Source organism: Dasypus novemcinctus, chromosome Y, assembly GCF_030445035.2.
Source record: "Dasypus novemcinctus isolate mDasNov1 chromosome Y, mDasNov1.1.hap2, whole genome shotgun sequence".
NCBI lineage: Eukaryota > Metazoa > Chordata > Mammalia > Cingulata > Dasypodidae > Dasypus > Dasypus novemcinctus.
The window spans coordinates 12,688,333-12,713,692 of NC_092216.1; the positions used below are offsets into that span (position 1 = coordinate 12,688,333).

Sequence of the window (25,360 nt, forward strand, 5' to 3'; positions counted from 1 at the left end):
TGTATAGTAAAAGTTGTGAACTTACAAAGCAAACATGCATACCATCATAGGGGGGTCCCATACATCAACCCTCTACCATCACCTTGCATTGTCCTGAGATGTTTGTTACAAACTATGAAAGAACACTGTCAAAATCTTACTACTAATCACAGTTCTTATCTTACATTTGGTGTGTTTTTCCCCCAACTCACCCTTAATTATTTTTTAAATATTTTTTTTAATGACAGAAGTTGTAAGCTTATAAAACAATCATGCACATGTGTGGAATTCCCAAACAGCACCCCTCCATCAACACACCACAATGTGGTGTGTCATTTGCTACAGATAAAATAATATCATCTGATTATTGCCATGTCCATAGTGTATACGTTTGGCTCACATTTTCCATACTGCCTCAGTATCAACACAATACATCCTTTGCACAGATGCAAGAATGTTATATTATTACTACTAACTACAGTCCATAGGTCACTCCAGCTGTGTTTTTCCCATGCTTCTCCACATTCCCAGCACCCTGCAGTAGTGATATACATTTGTTCTAGCTAACAAAGGACACTCTTGCATCTGTACCATCAACCACAATTCTCACCCTCCTCTTGGTTTACTGTGCTATCCAGTTCCTAGATTATCCTCAAGCATTCTGTCAGATGGCATGTATATAACTAGACTACCATTTTCTATCACATCCCCATTTATAAACCAGCTGTTATTCACCATGCACTCTATACATTTCCACACTTTTTCAGTAAAGCTAATAAAACTTCTACAGACATTAAACATCAGTAGTCCACTCAGTCCTCCTTCTATCTTCTCTAAGCTAAGACTCCACCACCTACTACCAGGTCTTGAAGATATTTTCCAATAATTTCTTTTAGAAGTTTTATGGTTCTTGCTTTTATTTTTAGTTTTCTCATCCATTTTGAGTTAGTTTTTGGATAAGGTGTGAGATAGGGGTCCTCTTTCCTTCTTTCAGCTACGGATGCCCAATTCTTTCAGCACCATTTGTTGAATGGATTGTTCTGCCCGAGCTGTGTGAATTTGACAGGCTAGTCGAAAAGCACTTGACCATACCTGTGAGCGTCTGTTTCTGAACCATAAAGTTGTTTCCATTAGTGTGTTTTGTCTGTCTTCAGGCCAGTACCGTGTTGTTTTTACCACTATAGGTAGGCATTATGATTTAAAGTCTGGAGATGAGGGTACACTTTTCCTTTTTATGATGTTCCCGGCTATTCAGGACCCCTTACCCTTCCAAATCAATTTAATGATCGTGTTTTCAATTTTTTCTTTAAACTGGTGGAATTTTTATCGGGATTGCAATAAATCTGTATACCAATTTGAGTAGAATTGACATCTTAATGATATTTAGCCTTCTAATCCATGAGCATGGAATGTTCTTCCAGTTATTTAGGGCTTTTCTGATTTAACATTGAGTTAGTTTTCTGAGTACAAGTGCTTTACATCATTGGTTAAGTTTATTCCTGACTATTCGAGTTTTATCTGTCATATTTTATTTTCACCACTCTTTTGTCACTTTCAGTTACTTTTATTGATCTAATCTTCATTTCAGACTCTCTTCCAGGCCCCTCTCTCCTGTCTTTTCTTTTCAGGCTCTAGCACACCCTTTAATATTTTCTGAAATTCTGGCCTCTTGCTTAGAAATTCTCTTGGTTTCTGTTTATCTGTCAATATTCTAGTTTTGCCCTCATTTTTGAAAGACAGTCTTGCTGGATATAAGATTCTTGGCTGGAAGTTTTTCTCCTGTAGTATCTTAAATGTATCAGACCACTGTCTTCTTGCCTCCATGGTTTCTGGTGAGAAATCAGCACTTAATCTTATTGGATATCCCTGATATGTTACGCATTGCTTTTCTCTTGCTGCTCGCAGAATTCTCTTTGTCTTTGGCCTTTGACATTCTGATGAGTATGTGTCTTGGAGTTGGTCTATTTGGATTTTTTTGGATGGGAGTATGTTGTTCTCCTTGGACATGGATATCTATGTCCTTCAATAGGGCTGGAAAATTTTCTACCATTATTTCTTTAAATATCCCTTCTGCCCCTTTTCCCTTCTCTTCTCCTTCTGGGACACCCATGACACATATGCTTGCATGCCTTTTGCTGTCGCTTAGTTCCCTGAGACCTTGTTCACTTTTTTCCATTCTTTTCTTCATCTCTTCTTTTCTATGTTCACTTTCAGAGGCCATTTCTTCAAGCTCACCAATCCTTTCTTCTGCCTCCTCAAATCTGCTATTATATGATTCCAGTGTTTTTTAATTTCATTGATTGCACCTTTCATTCCCATAAGATCTGCTATTTTTCTGTGTATGCTTTCAAATTCTTCTTTGCGCTCATCCAATGTCTTCTTAATATGCTAAATCTCTTTAGTCATCTCATTGAATTTATTAAGCAGATTTGTTTGAACATCTATAATTAGTTGTCCCAACTCCTTTATGTCATCTGGAGGCTTATCTTGTTCCTTTAACTGGGCCATAGCTTCCTGTTTCTTGGTGTAGATTGTAATTTTTTTGTTGGTGGGTGTTTCGTACCTGGCTTACTAGTGTATTTTTTCAGGGTGCAGTCTTTCTCTTTAGTTTAGGGCTTCCTGTCCTTTCTCCCTTGCTGGTTGTGCAGTAGGAGCCAAGCATGTAGTTGGTGCTGTAAGCTGTGGAGGCTCAAGCTGCCCTTATTGCATCAGGGACCAATGAAGCTTCTTCCAACTTTCTCCTTTGCCAGGGGTAGGGACAGAGTCACAGCCATGTAGAATATTCCACGTGCAGGCCTAGACTGTAGTTGCCCAGAGAGACTGATGAAGCTTCACATCCCTTTCTCCCCTGCCTGGGTCAGGGATGGAGCTGCAGGTGTGGGCAGTAATCCATGCAGTGCAGGTCCAAGATGACCACAGTTGCTCTGGTAGACTTCCGATTTTCAGTCTATGCGGGTCAAAGTTCCCTGCAGTTCCCACACAGGCTGGTGCAGGGCTTCTCAGCCTCCTCCCTGCCAGAGGCGGGGCTGAAGCCTAGGCAGGCTGCAGACTGATCTGCGTGAAGAAAACTGGTTCCTGCCGACACTGAGCGTTTCGGTCAGCCTGGCTTCCCCTCAGGCTGGCGGCAGAGTCAGAATGGCGGCTACTGGCCTCTTTCTGACTTGGGCTGGTTGACACCCCAGCCATTCCCAGGGTTGTCTCTCAGCCAGCCAGTCTCCCATTCAGTAGCTGAAATCGGCAGCCAGCCACCTCCTCCTCCCCTGTTTCTGGGAAATGGAGCTTCCAGTTCCCATCAGAGAGCAGCTCCTGGGACGGCTTGTGCCACCAGAGTAGGATGATCATCAGCCTCTGCGGTTGGCCGGTAATTTCCTGGAGAGGCTGGCGCAGGTCCCCGCAGCTTCCTCCCTGCTGGAGGTGGGGCTGGGGCCTAGGCTAGACCTGCAATATGATCGGGATGTGAAGAAGCTGGTCCCCACTGGCCCTGGAATTTTCAGTCCACCCTGCTTCTCCTCATGCCAGGCGTGGAGTTAAGTTAAGATGGTGGCTCCTGGCCTCTTTCTGACTTGGACAGGCTCAAACCTTAGCTGTTCTCAGGATCATGCTGTAGCTCACTGCATTTCCTCATCATAGCTGAAATTCAGACCCAACCGACTCTTCCTCCCCCGTTTTGGGGAAGTGGAGCTTTCGATTCCAGCCGGGAAACTGCTCCCGAGGTAGCGTGTGCCTCCAGTGGAGGATGGGCACTGGCCTCTGTGGCGTGGAGTGCTCTACTTACGAGTCTTCTCTGCAGATGGACAGTCTCCTCCTGCCACTCCTTCAAGGACATTGCAGGATGCTCTTCTGGCCTCCTGGAGCACCCAAACAGGTGCTTCAGCTGGCTCCAGAGAGCTCTGGGTGTTTGCTAACTGCCCTGTAGCAGGACCTAACCTAGGAGCTCCTTACTCCACTGCCATCTTGCTGGTTCTCTCGATATTTTTTTCTAAAGATTTATTTTTATTTATTTCTCTCCCCTCCCCTCTGTTGTCTGCTCTGCTCTGTGTCCATTTGCTGTGTGTTCTGCATCCGCTTGCATTGTCGGGCAGCACTGGGAAACTGCGTCTCTTTTCGTTGCATCATTTTGCTGCATCAGCTCTGTGTGTGTGACGCCACCCCTGGGCAGGCTGTGCTTTTTATCATGCAGAGCGGCTCTCCTTGTGGGGCGCACTCCTTGTGTGTGGGGCACCCCTGCGTGGCATGGCACTCCTTGCACGCATCAGCGGTGCGCACACCACACAGCTCACCACACAGGCGTCAGGAGGCTGTGGGTATTGAACCCTAGACCCTCCCTGTTATGGTAGGCAGACGCTCTATCAGTTGCGCCACGTCCGCTTCCCTCTAGTGTATTTTTAATCTTCATTATTGTGTTCTTCAGCCCCATAAAATCATGGTTCTGTTTCTTTTTAGACTTTCTAATTCTTTTTTTTTTTTAATACATTTGTCTTCTAAATAACTTTAGCTCTGTATCCACATTTCATTAGTTTCTATTTTCCTTTAGTTCCTTGAACTGATTCAGGAAATATGTTCAAACTCTTTGATTATGTGTTCCCGTGTCTGTTTTTATGCTGGAGTGTGGGAGGAAGGGCACCCGGCTTGCCACAGTAGCAAACGGTGCGGCAAGAAGTGATACCGCCTCTGCCCACTGGGCCTAGATAAGGTGACCACGCCTGACTAGGCCTTTGCTGCTAACGGCTGGCCGGCGCTGCCCTCCCCCTTTTTATCTCCCGCCTAGCCCAACATCTGGCCAGCTCTCACTCCCCCTTTCCCCTCCCCTATTCCAAACCTCTCCGCCAGCCCTCTGCTTAGCAACCGCTTACAATCACCTATCAGGAAGCAGTACCCGCCCGCACCTATCAAATCCCTCCACGCAGTCCCTAACCCTATAAAGCTATGTCCCCTTCCGCAATAAACCGGACTTGCGTACCAGACCTGGTCTCCGCGGCATTCTTTCTCCCCTCGCCGCGCGTCCTCCATGCCTGAGAGCCCCTCTGAGGCTGTCTGCCACAGCCTCAGAGGCCTTTGCGGCCAGCTGACCCCTCCAAACCCCCCCGTCAGCGTCGGGGTGCAAGCCGCCCCAGCCGCAACTGGCGCCCGAACAGGGACCGGGGCCAGTCCGACGTGACCGCTGCCTCACCCCCGTGGGACCTCGCTCCCACCCCTTCGCCGCACTCTCAAGGTAAGGACCCCCGTTATCGGCCCCCGGCAGAAAAATGGGCGGGCGTCTATCTTCCCGCCAAGCGCTGCAAGTCAGAGCGCTTGCTGGCCTACTAGCCTGCCACCAATGTGAAGTTTCGGGCAGGCAACTCCAGGCTTACTGGGATCTACTGGTCCCCTTCAACCCCTAGCTTTCCACTGCCAATCTCTCGGGCCCTGATACCTATCTGAAATTAGCCCCGCCTATCAACAAGGCCAGCCACAAGCCCGAAAATCCACACAAGCTTATAAGGCAATCAACTCTGTTCCAGCAAATGCCCACCCCCTTTCACAACTCTTTGGGCTCCCTACTATCTACATGACAATGTATCTCTGGGCTAGTGAAGGCTGATATAATTAATCCACTGGTATGAGAGAAAAACGTGGCAACATTTGTGTTTTGTTTTATTTCCATGCTAATTCTGATTGGGCTTATTTAACCAAGATAATAAAATGAGTACAAAAATTTTATCAAGGTTTAAAAAGGAATTTTCAGTTTTAAATCAATAGTTTACTCTTGAACTTCAAGTCTCACTATAGTCTTACAGTAATTATCCAAAAATGTGTGCTAATGGTCTGCCTAACTGCTGCTCAGGTTATTTTAGCTGATTGCTGATAACTGATAGGAATGTTTCCGAGCACAGGCTTTCGTGTTGCAGGCAGCATGGGTTCCAGAGAAAATCTTGAAAGGTACAATCTAAAATGTGCTATATAACAGAGAACTTAAAAGCAGCTATACTAAGAAACTAAGAATTATGAATTAATTGTAAACTGTATGTTTCTGTTACTGTGTTGTGATTGTTCTGTGTTTGTCTGTTCGTTCAATGTCAGTGTATATTTTGATACCTCCGGATGGTAAATATAAATTAATAAAAATTTATAAAAGAGCTCTATACAAATGGCCAAAAATTAAATAAGCGCTTATATTAATACTTAAGTTTATTATATCAATACATGAGCTTAAATGTTAATAAGATATCTACAATAAGAGAAATTGTAAGTCTTAATTGACAAGATTAACTGTACGTCTTCATAAAAGGTTGTTCTTGCCCAGATTAAAATGAATAACTTATTTCTCTTCACAGGATAATATAAAGAATGTAAAGCTTAAATGAATATTAAAAAAGGTTAAAAGTTTGTGAAAATGCTAACTGAAATGTAATAAGTTTTGCAAAAAGGCGTATTATGTCCTAAAGTAAAATAGCTAATTTTTCATGAACTCTTGAAACTTAATTTGCAGATGGCAAGCTGTAAAAGGTATTGTGATAACTTTAAGTAAGGGAATGTGTTCTATAAAAATAAAATTTGTCTTCAATAGTCTATATGGTTATAAATAAAAGGTTTAATAAAGCATTGTTTACATTAAAGTATTAAATGGCTAATTCCAAAAGGTCATTCTTAAATATATATAAAACTGAATTCATGATGATAATAATAAAAGGTAATTTTATAACAGGAAAGATTGGCAGCAACCAGCCTCCCCTGCCAACTTGCTTCTAGAAAACTGTTTCTAATATTGCATGCTACTAAGTATTTAAAGAAAAGTTCATTATTTTAACAAGCTTGTTTAATGTTCACAGTATTGTTATAAGAGGTTTGCTTGATAACTTTGATGTAGGCTATATGGAATGTGTTTTTATTATTAAGGAAACAGAAAATAATTTTGTCCTGAAATAAAATGATTGACTATTGGAAAAAGTAGAGTATAGGACGAAACCTGAGTGAATGCTAAAACTGCAGAAGATTAATGGACAAAGAATTTTTACAGTTAAAGTTAAATAAAATTTAATGGGTCTATCTATAAAATTTTACAAGCTTTGGTGTCGGGTAGTATGCTGATGCAAAGTTGAAAATTTTTGTTCTTTCTCAAGGCCTCTCACCATTAATCTGTTTTAGTAAAAGTTCTTATCCTCAGTCAGTATACAAAGAGAGTCTGTCTTATGTTTCTTGTGCTTATCGTTTCCTCGGTGTTCCAAGAAGGAAAGCTTTATCTCTTAAAAGAACATAACGTTCAAAACTGCTTTCTCAAAACCTAATCCTGAACAGTAGCCTTTTATTCCAAACTAATTATAAGAGATTTGTTCTTTTACCTTGAAAGAAAAATTAAAGTAATAATTAAGTTCATTTAATATGTTATAAGCTAAATAAAGGTGTTTTACAGTGTTATAAAATTAACTTTTTCTTCCCTTAAACCCTCTATTAATTAAAGTCGTATGGATAAAAGGTTTCTATGAATGTTTAAAAGTGTATAAAGTTACCAATATTTCAGCATAATATTAAAGAAAAGTACAATATGGTTAATTATAGCTTTAATTATTATAAAAGAGTATATGTCACAAAAACAACCCCTTACCATAGATTAAAGTAACAACACTAGTATGCAGCAATCCCAAATACTGCTAGTTTGTTACAAAAAGTTAAAGTCCAGCTGTATTGCTATCACTTTGTTTTAAAACTTGCTGAGACTCTCTTTAGTGTCTTACACAAATCAAGCCACCTGCATTCCTTTATCTGTAAAGAACCCAACAATAAACTTTTGCAGTGCTTTTCAAGTCTATGTGCATAGCCCAACCATCCTGTACAGTATTTACTAATAGTAATAGTAATGAAAAAGCAGCATGAAAAAAAAAAAACAGCATGTGTTACTTTCCAAAAAGAACAGGTTTAGCCAACTCCTTATTCATCTGCTCAATGCACAGAGCTTTGAGCCATCATTAAAGGTTTACAAATGTTTTAAGAGTCCTTGAATATTGTCTCTAATTCTGAATATGTATGCCTTACTGATAAGCACACCACTGCCCTTTTCTCCGAAAACCCCCGTGCTCAAATTCTTCTAGAAATCTTCCACGGGACCTTTGACTGCCATTACCCCCCCCCCCCACAAGTTGCTCCAGGGCCTCACAAGGCTCCCCCTCTCCCCACTATACCACCCTTTCCCTGGCTCCAAGCCTCTCTCCAACTCCACTACTGTCTTCACGGACGCCTCTAAGACCAAGTTTACTTATATTGCCTACTCTCCCAGCCGTGACTTGCCAACATTTTACTGCCAAACCCATCCCGGATCGGTTCAGGTGGGCGAGCTACTAGCCATCCCCACTGACTTCCAACACCATGGCAATGAGCCCGTCAACATCTTCACTGACAGTCAGTACGCCCTGCAAGTTTGTTCAGTTATTGCCCATGCTGTTTTCTTTCCACGTGACACGCCCATTGATCAAGCACTCCATGCCTTGCAGCGAGAGCTCAAGCTCCGCACACAGCCATGGTACATTTCTCATATTCGCAGCCATTCAGGGCTGCCCGGGCCTCTAGCCACGGGTAATTCTGCTGCCGACCAAACCGTCTCCACCCATACAATAGCCACTGTCGGAGACTTGGTCAATCAAGCCAAACTTCTCCATTCTAAGTTCCACTTTTCAGCAGCCTCACTTCAACGTCTTTTGCCAGGCCTCCCCAAGGAAACTTGCAAGCATTTGGTGCGCGCCTGTAAAACATGCGCCCCCTTCTTGCCGCTTGGACAGTTGCAGCCACAAGGGGTCAACCCCCGTGGCCTCAAGCCAAACTCCCGATGGCAAATAGACGTCACCCATGTGCCATCATTTGGGCGCCTCAAGTATGTCCATGTCACAGTCGACACCTTTTCTCACCTTTGCTACGCTGTCCCCTTACCGGGAGAAACAGCCAAGCATTGCATTAAAGCATTGCGGCAAGTCATCTTATTCATGGGGGTTCCTTGGATGTTAAAACCGATAATAGGCCTAGGTATCGCAGCTCCTCATTCGCTGCATTTCTCCAGCTCTACAACATTACTCATCACTTCGGCATTCCATACAACCCCCAAGGGCAGGCTATAGTAGAATGCATCCACCGCCAGCTCAAAGCGCAAATTCAATAAGAGAAGGATCTACGCCCACATAGTCAACCAGGCGACATTATCACTGCCTGCCTCATTCACATAAACCTCCTCTCCTTTGATAAAAACGGTCTTTCCCCCCTCCATAAGCATTGGGGCCCCTCCTACGCACCAACAGTTGCCCCAGTGGTGTTTTGGAAGGACCCAGAAACAAACAATTGGCAGGGACCCAGTCCCCTTCTCACCTAAGGCAGAGGGTTTCTTGTGTCTTTCCAGAAAATGCCTCCCAGCCGCTCTGGATCCCCGGAAAAAAAACGTCAAACCCGCCACCGGCCAGCAGCAGGTTCCAACGACGGATGATGAGAGCACTCGCCCATCGGATGGAGAGGCTAAATATGGCCGCGAATCCAGCTCATGACACCCTCCTCCTTGGACAGCTAGTACAGCTTGCTGTCCCCACCTTGGCTTCAAACAAAAAACCTAAAAATCTACACTCTCCTGCTTTTCATGTTAGTTCTGCTCCCCTCCACTACGGACCAGGCTAGTATAAGCCATCGGCCCTTTAACTGGACACTCTCTCTTTAGCAGCAGGAAAAGCTCCTCGCTAATAACATTACTGCGGGTGCTCCCTCCTTCACAGTGCACATATGTAATCTCGCCAACCTTCCTTTTGCCAGTGGTGGTTCCCTTCAAGACATTACACACAATACTCACCAGTGTTGGTACAGCTCACTTACAGGCCTTAACGGCCCTTATAATCATGAAGTCTCAGGCTTCTATATCTGCCCTTCCACAGCCAGAGGCTGCCATGACCCAGCGCACTATTACTGCCCCTCCTGGGGGTGCAAAACCATGGCCCACGGGTGGTCGGGAGCTCCCAATAGGGACCCCTACCTCTCCCTTTCTTTTAAGGATAAAAGTCACAGGAGCAGCATTAAGCCCTACTGGAGCAGCATTACGTTCACTGTCAAAAACCCTAAAAATGCAGGCTGGTACAGGGCCGCACCTGGGGAGCCCGACTTTACATGAGCAACTATGATTACGGTGCCTTTTTCATTATAAAGAAAAATTCAATCCGCACACAATCCGCCACCGTGGGCCCAAATCAAGTTCTCAATCCTCCCCACACACGGCCTCCCCCTCCTCCCTCTGTTTCTCCTTCTCCTCCCGCTACCACCTTAAATCCTTCCATCACTAGGTATCCTCCCCACCGCCAAACCCTGCCACCCCCCAACCCTCTTGTAACCCTCCTCAACGCATCATTTATCTCCTTAAACTTATCCCAGCCCAACCTTACACAACGTTGCTGGCTCTGCTTCTCCGCCGCGGCTCCCTTCTATGAAGCCATAGCTACCAACGGCGCCTATCACGCCTCCCCAGACTCCACCGGTACCTCTTGCAATTGGAACCAAAAAAAAGAGGACTCACCCTCCGATCAGTTTCCCAGACTGGACTCTGTATAATAAAAATCAGCGGCAAAGTTCTCCCCTCCATGCGGTCCCTCTGCAGCCTAACTCACACCCCTAATGCAGCCGCTAAGTTCCTAATTCCCCCTAATAATACCAAATGGCTATGTTCTTCCTCCGGCCTCACTCCATGTCTCAATGTTCAAACCCTTAACTCCACCAGCGACACCTGTGTGCTCATACTCATTGCCCCCCGTGTTCTCTTTTATACTGATAACCAATTCTTTGACTCCTGGCAGCACTTCAGCTCCCCGCAGCACGAGCAGAAACGGGAAGTCTTCACCGCCATCACAATTGCCACCCTTCTAGGTCTTGCCGGTGCAGCCACTGGAGCTGCAGCTCTCAGCCTCCAAGATAATTCCTTTTCAACCCTTAGGCAAGCTGTCGATGCAGACATCGCCCGCCTTGAGACTTCCATGGCCCACCTTGAAACATCTCTCAACTCCCTGTCTGAGGTCGTTCTCCAAAACCACAGGAGCCTAGACCTCCTCCTCCTAAAAGAGGGGGGCTCTGCGCAGCGTTAGGAGAAAAATGCTGCTTCTATGCTAACCACTCTGGCCTCATTCGAGATAACCTCGCACAAGTTAGGGCCTCTGCAAGAGAAAGCAGGAACGTGAAGCCGGATGGTCTTTCTCTTGGGGGCTGCCCAATGGAATCCTTTCTTACTTTCTCCCCTTTCTAGGCCCACTCCTCACCCTTGTCCTCCTATTAGCCCTAGGACCCTGGATCATCAGGTGAATTGTCCGGCTTGTCAAAAGTCAAGTTAACTCTGTCCTTAGTAAGCCCATCCAGGTCCGGTACCAGCGAATCCGCACCACCGACGAAGACGCACCAGGAGTCTCCATTAATTGCCGTCCTCCCCAAATGGCCAGCCGCCTCTCAACACACCCAAGCCCCAGCTCCCCTGCCCCTACCCCTTCTCACTGCCCATCCTAACCCCTTACCCTTACCCTTTCCCCTCCCCCGCCCTGTTTATCTAAGGCCGCCAACATTCCATCGAGGCGCTGGACTGGTTAGCCAATGACGGGCAACGGGATCGGCCCGCCAGTCAACCTAAGGCAGGGACACGGCCTTTTGCTGCCACGTTTCCCCATGACGGGTAAGACTGGCCACCTGTGTGGCACGGGCATTGCCCGGCTGGGCGCAATCCCGACCTAAGACAGGCACAGTCCCCCTCCCTCCTCAAATCAAGCTTTTCGGAGGAGCTTAATAAAAACAAAGGGGGAAATGTGAGAGGAAGAGCGCCCGGCTTGCCACAGTAGCAAACGGTGCGGCAAGAAGTGATACCGCCTCTGCCCACTGGGCCTAGATAAGGTGACCACGCCTGACTAGGCCTTTGCTGCTAACGGCTGGCCGGCGCTGCCCTCCCCCTTTTTATCTCCCGCCTAGCCCAACATCCGGCCAGCTCTCACTCCCCCTTTCCCCTCCCCTATTCCAAACCTCTCCGCCAGCCCTCTGCTTAGCAACCGCTTACAATCACCTATCAGGAAGCAGTACCCGCCCGCACCTATCAAATCCCTCCACGCAGTCCCTAACCCTATAAAGCTATGTCCCCTTCCGCAATAAACCGGGCTTGCGTACCAGACCTGGTCTCCGCGGCATTCTTTCTCCCCTCGCCACGCGTCCTCCACGCCTGAGAGCCCCTCTGAGGCTGTCTGCCGCAGCCTCAGATGCCTTTGCGGCCAGCTGACCCCTCCAAACCCCCCCGTCAGCGTCGGGGTGCAAGCCGCCCCAGCTGCACTGGAGTTTTATTTTCTTCCCTTGAATGAGCCATATCTTCTTATTTCTTTGGATGGCTTGTGGGTTTTTTTTGATGTTGTGTGGGATTTGATTGTTTTGGTGTGCTAACTCTGGCAGCCGTTTCTCCCACTTGCCTGAGGCTTTATTTTAGATTGGCCGTGTGTTAAGGCTTTTCGTCATCACTTGGTCCAGTTTGTACTGAATCTTTAGAGCAGCCCCCTATTGAATTGCTCAGCTTTTCTCAGGTCTTCTGCACCTGTTGCTCACCCTGCAGGCACTGCAAATTTTAAAATTACCAAGTATGTGCAATTATTTCATTTCCAGGAGAAGATGTCCTTTTTTGTTCCTTCTGGGCTCTTCTGCTTGCTTTTATGCAGACTTCCTTCCCCAGCATATGTGCTTTGTCCCACTGTTCTCCCACGCTCAGGTCTGCCTTTTCCCTACAACTTTTAGCGCTGTCTTCCCTGCTTTACATGGTTCACTTTCTCCCCACTTTCCCTTGCAGCTTTTTGGCCTCAGGTAACTTCCACATTAGGGTATCCCACCCTTGGGAGCCTAATGGCATCATGGTTCAAAATCAGCCTTTTTCTTCATTTAGGTACACCAGCTATTGGGGTCCAGATTGAGGGTGTGCACTACTTGCCAACAGTTCTACGGCAGGTCGCTCTTGCTTCCTGGACAGCCTTTTAATCCCTGCCAGTGGCTACTAGGGCCCCTCCCTGATTTCATAGCCCTGGGTCTTGTGCCTGAATGTGTGTGTTGCTCCAAGTTGCTGCAATGTGGGGCTCTGTGGTCAGTGACCACTAGGTGGCTGGGCTGGAAGCCTGTCATTCTGCCTCCCTCCCCTTCATGCCCCTTTCCTCCCCTTCTTCCTGCAGGTGCACATTCCTAATTGATAGGGAACAGACCTCCTGTCCCTGCTCCCTCCTGGCTCCCTCCCTTCACATTCTGGTATGATAGTAGCACCCAGGTCAGAGGGACGTGGATGGAACTACAGAGCCCATAGGAGTTACCTCACCCCGACCTTGAAACTGCAAAGCTAGCATACTACAAACTAGTCCCTTTGTAGTCTAGCCGCAGATCAAGTTATAAAACCCGCCTCCCCCTCTTTCGCTGCTGCTCTCTATTCTAGACTCAGCTGCCTGCAAAGCTCTCTCATTAAAGGCTTTGTTTCAACTAAGCTCAGCTTCTGGTCTGATTTCTAAGATACCTCCCTTCCTCGGCTTCCCTTCGAACTTAACAGTAGTTCCCAGTTGCATATCTCCAACCTTCTTTTCGGGGGGCTTGCTTTTTTGTTTTCTGTCAGCATTTGTGGAGTCTCTGTCATCCTGCAGATTTCCAAGCAAAAGGAACGAGCACTTTTGTTTAGTTGTCTCTACAGGGAAATGTTTCCAGGGATGTGTTCTGCCACCATCTTTTGATAACACTCTACTACCTGATTATGTTTTATTTTTCATGTTATTTGTTTTTTCTATCTTTTTTTAGGAGGTACTGATGATTGAACCTGGGACCTCCACCACTGAGCTCCACCAGCAAGCGAAGCAGGCCCTGCACTACTGAGCTCCACCAGCTCCATAAATCATTTTATTTTAAGCATAGGTCATAACGACAGTGGTGCACCTTTTAAAAACTGAGGTAAAATTCACATAGTATAAAATTAACTCTTGAAAAGTGTAAAATTTAGTTGCATTTACTATGTTGCCAATGTTCTTTAACTGTCACTTCTCTCTAGTTCCAAAACATTTTCTTCATTCCCGCAATGAACCCTGTACCCATTAAGCAGTGATTTCCCAATACTCCTCCCCAGGCCAGGCTGTCAAAAGAAAAATCCGTGTTGGACAGTATTAATCAGGCAAGAATGACTTTACTCAAGGACTGCTGCAGGAGGGAAGAGAGGCTAGAACTCAACTCCAAGGAAGGCAGAGGTTTAGTTAGGAAGAAAACTTTTAACTGAATGTTACACATTAATTGCTAGGAGACCAGTCATCTTGTGATGTCACTGCTATTCAGGCTGAGAAGCATTGTGATGGCATAGGATTAGTTTATCTGTGCAGCCTTAGCAAGGCAGCATTTGAAGCTGCAGTGTTGAAAACCATGCAGGTGAGAAAAATAACTGAGGGCAAATTTATTTAACATGGAAGTTCAAGATTCTTCTCCGAAAGACAGATCAACTCATTCAGAAACCTCCATTGCGTCTCCTTCCTGTGGTCACACATACACTGGAGACTCAGACTTGAGGTCTAAAATTGAAGAAAATGCTTTTCAGGCTTTGTCTGAAGGACCCTTGATGAAGAGACCACGTTACACATTTTGTGTTCCCCGGCCAGAAGAAGATGATTTCCTTTCTTTGACCTTCCCCAGAAAACTCTGGAAAATAGTTGGAAGCGACCGTTTTAAGTCAATTTGGTGGGATGAAAATGGGACTTCTATAGTGATTAATGAAGAACTCTTTAAGAAAGAAGTTTTGGAAAGAAAAACCCCTTTCAGAATATTTGAAACTGAGAGTATGAAAAGTTTGGTTCGACAGCTAAATCTCTATGGATTTAGTAAAGTGCGACAGCATTTTCAAAGATCTGCTTCTCTGGCTGACTTTCTGGCAGAAGAAAAAGAAGCCTCTGTTTTAAGCAAGGTATTCAAAGATTTTCAGTTACTGCTTAGATGGGAAATAAATGATTTTATTTTTATATGTTGCTAAGTACTTGAAAATATATAAGAAGTAAAATTAGATTTTTTAAATGATGTGGGAAAATTAGGGTTAAAATTAATTTTAAAATACCAGGATAGCTTAGACATTAATCATTGAGGATTATGCAAAAAAACTTGGAATTTTATCTTTGAGCTTTAAAGGCACTGAACTAAATGCAATTCACTGTACTTGTAAATATACAGCATATTTTCATTTGGAGATCATAATATTTAAATGTTTGTTTCCCAACAGTGAAATTTTGAAGACTAGTCAACAGGATTCAGGCATTACTGATGATATTAACTTTATGTGATGAAACTAAAATCCGAGATTTTTTTGAGTTATATTTATTATTGTCTGACTTGCTCTTGGTTGAAAATGTCACTAAATAATGTTTTCCTTTGCTTTTAGTTACAGTTCTACCAACACCCAAACTTTAAACGAGGCTGTCCCCAGCTTTTAGTAAATATGAAAAGAAGAGTCGGGATTAAAAATGCTTCTACCGTATCTGCTTCATTAGTTCAAGACTTCAACAAGAAGCACTTTAGAGCAGTGAGTAACGCGGACAATCAGAATTCCGGTGCAGTTGCTGAAACTAGTAGGGAAAGATTACTTTCAGCCTCTACAAATGTAAACGTGCCTTTAATAAGGCAGCCTTCGAACAGCCAGGAAGTTGCTAGTACAACTCCCCTAGTCAGAAGTGTTTTTTCTCCTTCATCAGCTTCAATTACACCATCAGAACAAATCCTAACAGATAAACATGGTGTTTTAAACCAGCTGACCACTTTTCACATGCAATCCCATAGCAGCTACACTCAAGCAAATGGCTACATTGTGAATTTTGTTAGAACTGCAACTTCTGTTTCTCAGTACCATATCGTATCTCCTATAGAGAACAATTACTCTGGACTGATGGTGGAGCCGCCTTCTGTCCCAACTGGTTATCCTGATTTACCAGCCCATGAGGCTCCTTTTTCCACCTTCCTACAAGGAGGCAACCCATGGCTCCCAATGGCTGTAATACCTGATTCGTCTGCCACCTCTCTTTTAAGGTCACCTCAACAACCATCTTCATTATACCAACATTTTCCTCATTTCAGTTGACCTTCTACCAAAAGAGGTCCAGATTTTGCAGGATGAGAAAGACTAAAATTTTCTTTTGACAAGTGTCAACCTGCAATTCTCTAATTTGAACAATAAACTTAAGTGTTTATTGTCACTGTTTCGTTTTCCTTATTTTTTAAAATAATTAAGAATGAAATGGGGTGCAGCCGTGCTCAGAGATGTATTCACCAAGTGCAATGAATGTCTCATGATGGAGGAGGTTGTGGTTATGGGAGGAGTGGGGTGAGGGGGGTGGGAGGCATAGGGAACCTCATATATATTTTTTAATGTAACATTAAAAATAAATAAATAAATTTTGAAAAATGAAATGCAATGAGAAAAGAGTTAAAAAAAAAGATACAATAATATAAAATGTCTGGTAAAGGGAAACCTAGGCAGGCAAAAAGCAGATGAACAATTTCCTAGGGTGTCAGAGTGAGAATAAATATTATTTGTTAACGATTATGAAAAGAATCTCTTCAGTGATAGAAATGTCCTAGAACTGGATTGCGGTGATGGTTACACATCTCAGGAAATGTACAAAAAGTCATTAAATTGTAACTTAAAATGGTGAGTGTTATGGTATGTGAATTATACCTTGATAAACTTGCTAAAACATTAAACTAATAAAGAAGTGTGATATCTACGAAAAACAAAAAAGAATAAAATGGGTCAGGCTCTTGTGCCATATTGTACTATATATATATTATATGTGTACTTCATTATGCAGATGACTTGGGTCATTTGAACCCAAGGATGTTTGAAATGTATGTAAATTATATTCATACTGGTATACTTAATTGTGTAAGAAAGAAGAAAGAATGCAGTGTGTGGAGAATGAATGGGGCTGTTTGGAGATAGGGAGAGGTAATCTACGATGAATCAAATGAGGGTTTGAATTAGGAGAGCATGGAGGAGGAAACAGATACTAAGATGAATCTAGGGAAGGTAAATACACACTATTTTCTCTAATACTTCCTCAAGTACATTGCATTTCCCTACCCCATTATTTTCAATAATGGCCTTGAGTTAGCAAAGAAGACTGACTTCATAAAGTACTGTCATGCTTGAAAGTCTTACATAATCTAGCCAGCCCCATAACCATGATGGCCATTAATTAATTCATCGCTGGAATAATAAAGACCGCATATCAAAACATGGAATTTTACAGCCTAGAGTTAGCAAGGGCCCTTTTTCCTCTGCCATCCTCAAAGACTTCCAAATGGTTTGTGCTGTTAATTGTGCTTCATGAGTCCACACTTTGACTTTTCTTTTTCTCCCCAAGATTTATTTATTCCTCCCCATTTTTATTCCCTGTTTGATCTTCTGCATCCACCTCTCCCCCGTCTTCTCCTCTCCCCCAGGATCCACCGGACTTGATCCTGGGGACCTCCGATGTGGAGAGAGGTTCCCCGTCAGCTGCGCCACCCCAGCTCCCGGCCTCCGCTGCAGCCCACCCTGGACTCTTTCCCCTTCGACCCTTCCCAGTTGCATCATCATCCCGCTGCCTGACCCAGCTGCATGGGCACTGGCCCACCAGGAGGGCACCTGTGCTTGCCACGCAGGCACTCACAAGGGCACTGGGCTCACCGCGTGGGCACTCAGCTTGTGATGTGGGCACTCACACGGGCACTCTGCTCGCCTAGCGGGCACGGGCCTGTTGTGCAGGCACGCCCCCTCCTCTCCTTCACCAGGAGTCCCAGGGATCGCACCTCGGCCCTCCCACATGGCAGGCAGAAGCCCCATCACTTGAGCCACATCTGCTCCCTCGCTTTGACTTTCATAATGCACACTTTTATTAGGTTACTTTCTTGCTGTATACAAAGGAGGCTTAATTCTGTATCCTGGCTTTTAATACCACATAGATTCTGAGCCCAGATCCTTAGCATACCTTAAGGCCCTTAAAAATGTGGCTTCTTTTCAGTTTTGCAACTTAAATCTCTGCTTCTCCACTCTTTGGAGCTCTATTCAGACAATTGCTTTTACCAATTCTCATTTCCATCTCGTAACTTCTGTCCAAGATCTGCCTGGGGCTTTCTCCCTGTGGACCCTCTCCCTCATTGCTTATCCTTTAGGTCTCAGCACAGCTGTCAACTCCTCAAGGAGGCCTGGTGTTCTCCTTGTCTGCCTTGGACACCCAGCACTGACGCAGGACAGTGGCTGGCACATCACCTTTTTCAGTACTTATTGAATGGGTAATAAGGAAATGCTTCTTTAAAATCTACTTTCATTGCCAAAAAAAAAAACAAAACAGTACACATGCCATTGCCATCAAACTACTACTGGGTGGTCTCCACTCTGCATTGCAAGCTTTGTTTTCACAGCCCTTGGACGTTTGCCAGCTGCCCTTGACACGTGAGTGGGGCTGTGGTGCTGGCCCTGAGAGACAGGTATTCATTGTCCCTTCCTGCCACATACCTCCTGAGATCTGAGGCATCCCCTCCCTATGATGAGTTTGTTGCTCTCCCTTCAGCCCCCAAAATTCATTTCTCATATCCCAGAACCTATCCCTTTTCCTGCTCATCCCCTATTCACAGATCTTTGTCCAGAAGGGTCAGGGTGGAATCCCAAATTTTCAAAATAAATCTATAGACTCCATGTGGCCCCTACCTACCCCTTTCATCCTGTACCCAGGAAGCAGCCAAGCAGAGATAAATGCTTGTATTCATCACGAGACTACTTCACTCAAATGTGTGGACCTGGAGGAGGTGAGGGTGGTAGAGTTTGGCATTTGTCCAGCGCTCAACAATACCAGATGCCCACAGGTGTTAGGGAGGATAGAACATCCGTCAAATACTTTTAACTCCCACTACTCTGTGGTTAAAGGTGTACTGTTGTCAGAATGTAAAGGGCCTGAGAAGCTGAAAACCCTGCTATCAAGGGGAATGAGAGTTCTAATTACAGTGATGTGGCTGGAGTAAATGGATTGGACTGGAACAGGAATAATGTAACCTGAAAAACGATCGCCAGCCATGAGCCAATACTCTGGGAGGGGGTCAGGGATCAGGGCAACATCCCTAATGTGATCTCCTTTACTAGGAGACAAAAGGATCATCTTTTGGCAGAAGTCACAAGTCTGCTATGTGGTAGTGGCTTCTGCGTCAGAATCACGGCTCTAATTTGTGGCACCTACCTATGAGTGGGTGTTGGTTTACAGTGACAGCCTGCGATGGGTAGGTACATTCAATTGGGGGTGTGATTCCAGTCGGTCTCAGCAGAGAATGAATCCTTACCATGGACACCTTCAGAGTGGCCTGAAGAGGGATTCCGTAATGTGCAGTTTTTAAAAATATAACGGCTTACTTTATCTGTTTCTTAGATGTTAACCCTTATATACGTGTGTTGATGGTAATTTCACCTTTTTTGATGACATAGAGTGACCACAATAGACAATTATCAGAAGATGATGTGGCTATATTGATGTCCTCTAGGCTGGGCTGGCTGTTCCTGCACTAAGAGATCTTGGATAGCGTACGCTATTCAGTTTTGTTCAGTCTCCTTTTCAGGCCACCACTTCTGAACTGTTAATGAGCTTGAGGGTGGGAAATCAAATAACCGAAATTATTAAAATCATATAAAACAAATGCATCAGCTCTAATGTATAGACTTTGTGACTTAAGTGGCTTGTTAAGAGCCATTGCATCAGCTCTAATGTATAGAATTTGTGACTTAAGTGGGTTGTTAAGAGCCATTTAAAGAAAAAACCATTACACCTTTCTCAGGTGTGTTCCATTTTGATGAGATTGCCAGATAATCTCTGGAAGAATAAGGCATTGCTGTGCATAAATACTTAAACACCTTCATTTGACTCTTAATAGAAATGTGTGACAAAACACTGCCTTTATAAACAAAGAATTCTCTAACTTTAAGGTGACATTGGGTATTGGGTATTAGGTTTAACTTTCCAGTTTCTTACCTCCCCGCCCCCAAAGTGAACATAAACAAATGTCCTATTGATAATATCAGTCTGAAAAGAAAATTGAGGTGCAATCATGTTACAGTGAATGTGTGTCTGCTTCCGATACATTCAAAGACAGTATTAAAAAAGAAAAAAAAAAAAAGAAAATAGTTAAAAACAGGGCCTTTTGCATTTTCAGTCCGACAATTCAGACTGAAAAAAAAAAAAACTGCAAATACATATACATGCAAATTCTTCATATATACAAATCTTAACAAAATTAAGAATTTGCACACAAATTGGAAGGATCCATAGTAGTTTGAATTTTTCTACATGACTGTCTAATAAAATTTTCTCTTTTAGATCTAAAAGTCACTAGAAGTCTTCTGAAATTCTGATGTAAGAATTCAAGATATTCTCCATTCACTGCTCATATTTATGGTCACTGTGGTAAAGGCACTGCAGCAAGAACACAAAAACAATGCGTATTTTCTCATTTTTTTTCACCTGCAAACTGTAGCAAAACATGATCAGCTTTATTCTTCAGAGAGGAATTCCTCAACATTGTAAAAGAATTTAGACATTTGTAAATAGAAGAAGTCTGTAGAAAGGAAAAATTAAAGAATGATTAAAACCTTCCACGTTTGTTTTTGCAGCTTTCCAGAAGCAACGGTTCAAATGATTTTGGGTCATTCGTTCCGACATACATGATAGCACCTTCTTAAAAGTGGCTGATCTATTTCCCAGGAACATTTTTCACATAGCAATGTGGTTGTTAAAGTTATCCATACTGAAATGCACAAAAGCTAACATCTAAGAAAAATATGTACAGTACTGCAGCATAAATGAATGTGGTATCTGCAATAACTTAATATTAGCCAATTTTTAAAATATGCCTGATACTGCTACCTTTTCCTGCAAATTCATAGATTAAATGTAACTGGTACCATGTTGTTACTCTGTTCTGCACATATCATCTGGTGCTTAACCCACAAGACAGGGTTTTTAAAGACTTCTCTTGTCTTGAAAGTGACACAAGACAGCAGTGCAAGAGGTGGACAGATGTAATGTGACCAGATTAAAGTTTGCTCCCGTAAAGTGCCTAAATAAGGATAAGCTGTAAGAAAGGACTGGTTGATGAACTTCCTGTTGGAAATTGTCCTGTTGGTGCACTAGTCACAAAAGGACTATTAGATACTCCAGAGGCTGCAGCTTGACGAAAAGGGGTTACCACTGGCTTTGTTTGTCCAAATGCTGCAAACCTGGCACCACTGGGTTGTTGAGAAAAAGCTGTCTGTTGAGGGAAAGCTGTTTGGGCTGGGAAAGCAGGCTGCTGGAAGCTGCCAGTAAAGCTGGTGGGGAAACTGTGGGGAGCAGGGTACCAATCCTGCAGGCATGCTCATGGATGCAGCGGCAAAGGTTGAGGCTGTTGTTCCTCTGTTTCTGGCCTGAAATGGGTTTGTAGAAGATGCCACAGACGGGCGAGCAGCAGCAATGAATGGATTTGTGAAAGGCATAACTGGCAGATAGAGTAGGCACACTGGAAGAGTTGTAGCAAAAGGAGGAGTTCTGAACTGTAGAAACTCACCACCGGCACTCCAGAAAGGTGGGTGAACAGTTTTTTATGCACGGGACCAGAGGAGAGTCAACCTCCAAATTCTGAGGCCCGTTTTTCAGTTTTCATAGGTTTGTATAGGATTTCAGGTGGGATCAGCATAATGTTTGCTCATTGGCTAACGCGTTGCTAGGTGAAATTTTGCAAGCAGGGGAGTTACAGAGGCAGAATGCCGCTGATTTACAGAAGTGGGGGCGGGGGGTGAAGTCACTCACTTGATATCTTTCTACTAGGCCATGTTTTCACAGGCTGATTTACAGATACAGAGGCAGGAGTTATTTACTGGATATTCTGCAGCAAGGCCAAGCCCTCACAGGCCCATCCACAGAAGCGGGGCAGGAGCGACTTGTTAGATATTTTACAGGGTCATGCTTTTTATTCCTCAACAGGAGAAGCAGGCTGTCAGTGCAGAGGCACCCACCTGCACTCTCCCAAAAACATGGCCTCTGGCATTATTGGTACAAGTACATGCATTGATGGATGTAGCTGCAGAACGGAAAATGCTGTCTAGTTCTGCCAGCGCTGCACACCTGTCTGGAGATGCACTTGCCTGCCTGGGAACTGAAACCCTGGCACCAGAGGGAACTTTACCTGTGGTTCCTTGATCACCACCTACATGACTGTTAAAATGTGCAAAACTGGCTGTAGCTGTTGACTGAAGAGCTGGAGCAGCAAAGACGTCTGAGCCCAGATTACTCAGAAGGCCAGACTGCTCCTTTTCTTGTAGCTGACCCAACAGCAGGAGACTGACTAGGTGTGCCATTATGTAAGCGCAGTCTGGTGCTGAATTTCCATCTCCGCTGCGGAGGTTGGAGGCGCTGTGCCCGCGACCCGCTGTCCCGTGGGCCTCCTGGGCCGTGGCCTCCGCCTTCTCTCACTGTGCTCTACCAGAGCGGACCCTGCCGCGGGGGCTTGGCTGGACTGGACTCTGCGTGGCGTGGAGGCTGCGAGCACAGCTGATCCGTCACATCAACCTGCCCGGCCGGGAAAAATGCCGCCGCCGCCACCTTCTGCATACCTGCAGTTTTCACATGGCAGAACAAACATGCAGGCCCTCGGCAACAGCCCCAGATTCGATAGAAACCGAACAAGTTTCAACTATTGGCCAGCTCGGTGGAGCAAGCACATCTGCTTTTGCACCTGCATAACAGATGGTAGAGTGGAGCAGATACCATCCGATCCTAAACCAACAGTGAGTTATTCCTTGCAGTTAGGGGAGTATCTGGGAATCACGGCCTGGGAGCTAAGATTTCTCCCAGAAGGGTAGCTGTTTCCACATGTTCATGCAAAACTGAGATGATGTTAGGCAAGGCCACTGCACTCTTTCAGACACTGTTTCCGTTTGAGCTGGGAGGCACTTACAGTCTCCAATAGCCAAAGAGTCCCATGAAGTACTGTGCCTCTTTCCTAGTTGGGGGGTTGAGGGAGCAAAGAGAGCAGGCTTTTCTTGTCTGTCAGAGGGATGAGCGTTGTGCATCCATCTACACAGTCCCAAGAAACTTTTCTTGCAAAGAGGCCCCTCAACTGCACAGAGTTTAGGGGTAAGTCCTGTTGACAAAGGCGTGAAAATACTGAACTGCAGGACTGTTGAAACCGAGTGTTCTCCCTTGCCTAAACCAAAGGTCATGGTCTACGTATCGTGAAGGCTTTGAGCATCAGAGAGAAGTGGCAGCTGCACTATCCCAAATCCTGCACTGAAACCTTCCCCACTCATGGCAAATATCAGGTGAAATTTGCCTCCCTAGGTGCTTCTCCATAGTAGTGATTCTCACAGAAGAGAATCTCCTGTGACACTTAATGAGCACTTAACTATTTAAGCAAGTGACACATCATATGTACCTTAGAAGTCCCTACATACCATACAGTCATAGGACCTCACTCTCAAGGTCACTTCAACCTCTTTCCTCCCTGTGAGTTTTGCTCAAAACTTTTCAGACAAATTCAAATGCTTTCTCCCCCTGTGGAAACACAGACTGAGGGATTTAACACCTGCCAAGAGATCTTGTTATCTGCAGCCTGGGAGCATGGCAGCTGTAGGTGGAGAGGGCTGGCAGACTACCACCCTGTGTGGAGATGGTTGGCAGAGGATTCTTCTCACCTCTGGGCTGTGTATGTCTCAGTGTCTGGAAAGTAACCTGCTCTGAGAGTCTTTCTTTCTGCACCGCCTAACATGCCACAGCTGTGTACCAAGCCCTCAGCATTTAGCCACACATGCACTCAGGACTCCTTTCCCCATGGGACCGGATAGGATTATAAAAGTTTGGGTCCCTCCTATCCCCAAAGTTCTCCAGCATATGCAAGTTTTTTGTTTGTTTGTTTTTGTTTTTGTAAAGAGCCGTCAGAGAAGAGAGTAAGAGAGGTATTAGGGAGAAATAGAGGGAGGGTGCAGCTCCACATTTATAAGCAAGGCATTGCATTTATTTTAGGTTTCGAGTTTCCACCCATGCAGACTCAGCAAAAATAACTTATGATTTTTTCCCTCATTGCATTAACACTTCAGTTTTGAGGATCCCTTGACAAAGCAGCCGATCCATACTCTCTTTAAGCTGAGAATTGCCATGCAACCTCCTTTCTTCCTCGCCCTGAGAAGAGTGACAACAACCCAGGTAGCGTTTGGGAAACTGAGGCTTCTGTCGCTTGAAGACATGCTTTAGGAAGCTGCGGGGAGCTTTCTCCTTTATCTCCTTCCTCTGAGGAACTGAGGTGAAGAGGGCCATCCTTTCCCTCAAGCACCAGCTGCTGTGCCTTTCCAGTGGAAGTTCTCTGCCACATCCCACCCTCCTGCACATTGCTCATATCTGTTGGGGCAGCAAGAACAACCTTGCCCCTCTGAAGCCTCTTTGGTTAGATTTTGTATATGTTCTGAGGCAGGGCCCCAACCTCATTTTTTATATCAGATTTTTTTCCCTTTACTTTTTAAGGAGCTTTATTTATTTATTTTTTCTCCCTCCCTGCCTCTCCCCCTCCCCACCCCGAGTTGTCTGTTCTCTGTGTCCATGCGCTGTGTGTTCCCTCCTTATCAGCGGCACCGGCAATCTGTGTTTCTTTTTGTTGCATCATCTTGTTGTGTCAGCTCTCCATGTGTGCGGCGCCGTTCTTGGGTAGGCTGCACTCTCTTTCGCTCTGGACGGCTGTCCTTACGGGGCGCACTCCTTGCGCGGGGACACCCCTGCATGGCACGGCACTCCTTGCGCACATCAGGCCTGCATGGGCCAGGTCCACACGGGTCAAGGAGGCCCGGAGTTTGAACCGCGGACCTCCCATGTGGTAGGCGGATGCCCTATCCATTGGGCCAAGTCCGCTTCCCCAGGAGCTTTAGGTTACATAAATGTTACATTGAATATATATGGCATTCCCCTATATCCCACCCCTCCCCTTCCGACACTTTCCCACATCTACAACATCTTTCATTAGTCTGGTACATTTGCTACAATTGATGAATACATGTTGAAATGTGTTACACATACACTAACCATGGTCATAGTATACGTTATGGTTTACTCTCCGCCCCGCACAATTTTATGCATTTTGACGAAATGTATAACGACCTGTATCCGTCACTGCAATAGCATGCAGAATGATTCCAATGTCTCCAAAATACCCCCCACGGTATTCTTCCCTCTATCTCCCCTCAGAATCTCTGGTGACCACTGTCTTTATATCACTGTTACAAGTTCTTCCGTTACTAGGATAATAAGTGTATTTAGTCCACAGTTGCATTTCTCTCGTGTGTTTGTTCATTTCTTTATCTTGAATGTTTATTCAAACATTCTTTTGAATGTGGCTGTTC

At 44.8% G+C, this 25,360-nt stretch overlaps 2 protein-coding genes across 5 annotated transcripts; one reads left to right on the forward strand and one right to left on the reverse strand.

The window, feature by feature from the left end:
• Positions 1-4,674: 4,674 nt before the first annotated feature.
• LOC139438398 (heat shock transcription factor, Y-linked-like) lies at positions 4,675-16,172 on the forward strand. Of its 4 annotated transcripts, none has more exons than XM_071213542.1 (5): positions 4,675-5,191; positions 9,338-11,626; positions 13,753-13,902; positions 14,000-14,896; positions 15,365-16,172. In XM_071213542.1, the coding sequence occupies exons 4-5, from the start codon at positions 14,402-14,404 to the stop codon at positions 16,055-16,057; spliced, it is 1,188 nt and encodes a 395-aa protein (XP_071069643.1). In that variant the 5' UTR covers positions 4,675-5,191; positions 9,338-11,626; positions 13,753-13,902; positions 14,000-14,401; the 3' UTR covers positions 16,058-16,172. The 4 variants fall into 4 exon arrangements, with proteins under 4 accessions (XP_071069643.1, XP_071069645.1, XP_071069646.1 ...); XM_071213544.1 differs by having other exon boundaries at positions 14,075-14,896; XM_071213545.1 differs by having other exon boundaries at positions 9,338-9,570.
• Positions 16,173-21,057: 4,885 nt separating this feature from the next.
• On the reverse strand, positions 21,058-22,333 carry LOC139438251 (arf-GAP domain and FG repeat-containing protein 1-like). The gene is given in 3 exon segments (XM_071213397.1): positions 21,058-21,337; positions 21,339-21,474; positions 21,958-22,333. Coding segments are annotated over 3 exon segments (792 nt in total).
• Between the last annotated feature and the right edge of the window lie 3,027 nt (positions 22,334-25,360).